The sequence below is a fragment of the Papaver somniferum genome, chromosome 10, assembly GCF_003573695.1.
Source record: "Papaver somniferum cultivar HN1 chromosome 10, ASM357369v1, whole genome shotgun sequence".
In the NCBI taxonomy this organism is placed as follows: Eukaryota; Viridiplantae; Streptophyta; class Magnoliopsida; order Ranunculales; family Papaveraceae; genus Papaver; species Papaver somniferum.
This window is the reverse complement of record NC_039367.1, coordinates 159,632,789-159,637,412: the sequence shown is the minus strand read 5'-3', so window position 1 is coordinate 159,637,412 and position 4,624 is coordinate 159,632,789. Positions and strand designations below refer to the sequence as shown.

General features: G+C 39.1%; 1 protein-coding gene across 1 annotated transcript; it reads right to left on the bottom strand.

Moving 5' to 3' along the window:
• Nucleotides 1–336: 336 nt before the first annotated feature.
• Nucleotides 337–3,337, bottom strand: LOC113317664 (ubiquitin carboxyl-terminal hydrolase 2-like). Its single transcript, XM_026565802.1, has 6 exons — nt 3,240–3,337; nt 2,945–3,064; nt 1,831–2,612; nt 1,197–1,424; nt 911–1,066; nt 337–787 (listed from the first exon to the last, which is right to left on the bottom strand). The coding sequence occupies exons 3-6, from the start codon at nt 2,469–2,471 to the stop codon at nt 727–729; spliced, it is 1,086 nt and encodes a 361-aa protein (XP_026421587.1). The 5' UTR covers nt 2,472–2,612; nt 2,945–3,064; nt 3,240–3,337; the 3' UTR covers nt 337–726.
• Between the last annotated feature and the right edge of the window lie 1,287 nt (nt 3,338–4,624).

Sequence of the window (4,624 nt, the reverse complement as noted above, 5' to 3'; positions counted from 1 at the left end):
AACAAATGGTTACCACCTATAAGGACATACTAAAAGCTCACAGAATCAAGCAAACCTGCACTAAGGAAAACTTACGGATACTAAGAAACCTCACTACATATATTAGTTGGCCATTGCCAAACGCAGGGAGACAAACCGGATGTTTCAGACTAGTCAAGGCTTCAATTTTTTACAAAAGGGACTTTCAAGAGCTACTACATGGTTCAAGAGACAGACAGTCTGCAACTCAATCAACAGTTCCTACGCAGGAACTGAAACCGGAGAGAAATGTGCCTGTCTCTCTGTTTACAGTAACAGCAATAACAAAATCACCAACAACCATAACTCTAACATTGATAGTAAAAATATAAACAGAAATCTCACCGAATTAAACTCTAAAAGCATACAAACACATCAATCGTGGAATCACCCCCAGCAACTTTAACCAAAACCACGCTATTCAATTCCTAAGTTTCAATTGTTAGGGACATCTAGGAATTTCTGATTCGAAAAAAACAAAAGACATCTAGGAATGCAACAAAATCTACCCCTCCTTCTCTGTTCCCTTCTAATTAGTTGATGCTTAATCACCCCAATCCAATGCTTTTTCACTCCTGGTTTTAACATAATGCAGTACAAAAATCAGTTTCAGTTCAGAAAATCAACATCCATTTACGAAGAAAATGTTCTTCCGCATCCATGCAGGCTGTCAAAGGTAGACTGGCACTTCTGCTCATCTTCTAAGCACTAATCGTCGGATCTCCATCTACCACCACCATTTCCTTTCAAATCCTCCAAAGAAGAATATCTGTTACCATGGCAGTTGAAAAAAATCAAATACGAAAATTCAATTTTAAACCAAAACAGATTTCAGGGTGAAAAAAATACAAGATTATAGGATTACATGGATACTGATAAGAAATCACTTTACCTCCAACTTGAATACGAAGCCTCATCAGGCGACTTCCATGGCCTCTCTGAAGAAACCTTCTTACCAGACCCATATGTGGTTGATCTCGAACGTCGATGCCTCTGTTTTGAAGACCCATGGTTACTGATGGGTGTGCAGGTCTGAGGGGCTGATGTTCTATTAGAACCAAATGCGGAACTATTCTTAGCATAACTCAGAAATATGAAAGAAAGAGATCAACAACCAGGTTAACCAGAAAACAAGAAGTAACTAAAAAATATAAGATCATTATGATAACAATCCTTACCTCTTTTCATAAAACAACATATACGCCTGTGACTGAAGGACCTCTCCTAAAGAAACTTCACGAACAACCAGATCATTTAAACAATACCAGGTGAAATCTTCATTATCTTCTTTACTACCTCCACTTTTGTCACCTCTCACATACGCAAAACAGTGGCCTGTATTCACTGATCCCTCGTGCACCACAACACCGATCAGGTGATATTCAAGCTTATCACTCCCGACATACCTAAAAGCAAAGATTGTACATAATATAAATTAAACAAATACAACCCACCTCACAAACACAAGCATTCTCAAATAAGTAGTACTAAACTGGAAACACTTCGACAGATATCAATCATATATAACCACCAATTCCTTCTCTAACATTTGAGTCCCTAGCAATTGAATAATAACGGAAGATGCTAAGATCCTTCCATAATGGTGGAGATCTTAAGTATTTGACCTTGATGTATAATCTATGTTTGGTATTTGCATATCTTGTGTTAGAGATCGAGCCTGAATGCCGGTTTTGGGGACAACTGTAGATTAAAGTGCAATTATCATTTTGGTATTTGTCTATGTTTTATGGGACTAAAGGCTTAGAACAAGAACAAGAAGAAAAAAAAACAGACATGAAGAAGAAAAAATACCTGTCGTCCATGTATGCTCGTAGATCAAAGGTCTCCTCAAAGATGATATGGTCATTTATCTTCTTATTCTCCGCGTTAAACCTCTTTAAGCTAATTGTCAAAATCAAAGGAGCACAAATAACTCGAATACTTTTATTCCCACCCGTGCAACAACAACGATCACAGCGCCTACCAGGGAGAAATTCCAACTCTATATACTGGTCTAAGCAAGTAATTAAGGACACTGTGGCATCCTTATTGCCAACCATGGAAGCACGACTCAAATCACCAGTAACAGGGATTGGTAGTAATATCTGTAGAAAAGGCTCGTCCTGTTTATTAGTGTACCTACAGTTATACATACGGCAAGATGTGGTATTCAAGACCTGGCCTCCAAAGATCGAATACACCAAGAGAGGAGGTGAATTCTGAATGGTCTGAACCAGATCTTCTTCTTCCTCTCGCAGTCTCTGAAGTAAGCAAACAAGAAACTCTTGGCTGTCTTGATCCTGACCATCGCCGAATTGGGGGCATTTGGCACAAAAGCAGTAATACAAATTTCGAAAACGTTCGTCACAATGTGAGACCGGGGGCAGACTTGTTTCGATGAACAGTTCCTTTACTGCTCTAGTGAGTGGTCTATCGTAGTCATTCAGTTTCATGAATGGAACACGCAGGTGGGGAATGCATAGTAAGACCTGGATAACGGCACTGAAGAAGCAGTTCCTGTTAAAATTGTCGAAGCCACGGATGATGTAGGCGTCACTTTTTCGCACAGATTCAGGCTTTTTGTATTCGAAACTCTGAGGACATGAAATGGACAAAGATCAATTATGATTACAAAATGAGTTTAGGAAAAGAACAAAGTGAGCTAATAAATTAGGAAAGTAGATTAGATAATTCAAAAGCCTGGGACGAATTCAAGGTAGAGAAGTTCAGAATAGATACTTTAGAATACAAGTTGGGTTTTTTATCCAGTAGAAACTACCAAAAAACTAGTTTATGTAAATTCATTAACTAACTTTTGTGAATCGACAGAAAGTTTGAACCTTTGATCTGCTCCACTCATAACAAGAAGAATACAATTAAAAGATATTACTGAACAACAATTAAGATCTGTGAATTAAGGAATTACCTTGGGTTGATGACAGTGGCATTGTTTGATTGACTTGACGTACTCTTTGACATCATCCAATTCTTTCCTTAGTTCTGAAACTTCCTGTTGTAATGAAACATCTCCATTCTCATCTCCCTCCTACACAGTCACACACAGAGAAGAACATCCTTATATTCACAAGTTAAACATAAGGAGGCATTCAAAAAATTACAGAATTACAATTCTTATTTTCAGGAAATTAATCAGACATAACCCGAAATAAACCTAATGATTTCAAGATGCATTCAACAAATTACAGGCAGCAGTTTCTTACAGTGATTCTTTCGTATCTAAATCAAGCATCTTCTTCATAATTGAGCAATGATGGATCAAAGTGGGTGAGGGATGAGGCAGAAATTGGGGATTTAGGTTTCTTTGGAATTATGACGATGAAGTTCATTGTAGAGCCATTTTATGTGCTAGGCAGCCCTCAGGCCCATCCCTTTAGATCTTTATGATTCTATTTGGGCTTCATTATTTAGCCCGGGTCAAAAAAACACATACTTGACACTCCAGAGAATTTAATCTACAAAATGTACACTGACCTTCTCACGAGGTCCCTTCTCTTCGTCATGTGAGTCTGCCTGGTGCCATGGACCGGTCTAGGTGCAATAGCCAACATATAAGTACATTTGAAACATATAAAAGTAAAGGTTTAGGAGAAAGATCACAAATATACCATACCGTGCAAATAAGTAGGAAGAGGAGCACGATCACCGAGACAGTGGTCACCAACAACCGATGAGGATCAGTCGACAGGAATGTCAGGCTACAAATATAAAAGCACGTTACTAGACCATCTAATATCCCCATATCATCCTTTTTGCCATGGACCAGGCATATTGTTGCAGCCAAGCCAAGTGAAAAGGCGCCGAAACATATTATTATGTGGGCATGGTGTCCAGCAATGAGAAGCACGGACAGATTCATTAAAGAATTAGAAAATACCCAACCTTGGACCTTCTTTCCCACCACATTCCGTTTTAACCAAACTACTAATCTATACAAGTGCCAGTTGCAGCACTTGTAGTAAATATATCCAGCTCCATTAATTATAGTATTAATCAAGACCGACACAACAAGCACACCCAGACAGTAAACCAGAAAAGCATTTGTGGGCTTCGGCTGTTCACTTGGGCTCGGACTTGGGGCAAGGCAAGGGCATGGAGTTGCATCCTTTTTTGTTTTCCCCATAGAGATTGCGCCGAAAAAGATCAACCCCTCGAACCAACAGACGAGAAACAAGGGTAAACTTGACATTACCTTGAGAAAAGTATCCGAACCCATGTATGCCGCAGCCTTCACAAAACAAGGCTTGACCTTGTTCAAATTCAAGCAAATCAAGTTGACCCAACCTATTATCCAATCCACTGGCCCCGGTGCGTGCTTCTTGGCTTTACTATACAACCATGAGTACAGGTCACATGGAGTATGCACATCGTACGGATGAGATTCGTCTGGATCCATTTCCAACCTGCGATTGAAAACTAAAATTCAGTCAATGGAAAAGTGACTCGGGCTCACAACTCGGTAACAGCCCTAAAAAAAATACTGTTTCTCCTTTGCGATTTATGTAGAAAGATAAAGTACAAAATCTGACTCGTGAATCGTGACTGACTGACTCAGTTACTTATTCAACAAAAGTGCTTAAATCTAACA

Excerpts from the sequence above, each read along its gene's own strand:
- LOC113317664 (XM_026565802.1), bottom strand. The coding sequence starts at position 2,471 with ATGAAACTGAATGACTACGATAGACCACTCACTAGAGCAGTAAAGGAA. Across the intron at positions 1,067-1,196 it reads ATGTTGTTTTATGAAAAGAG|AACATCAGCCCCTCAGACCT; the intron begins GTAAGGATTGTT and ends TGGTTCTAATAG. Across the intron at positions 788-910 it reads GCTTCGTATTCAAGTTGGAG|ATATTCTTCTTTGGAGGATT; the intron begins GTAAAGTGATTT and ends CCATGGTAACAG.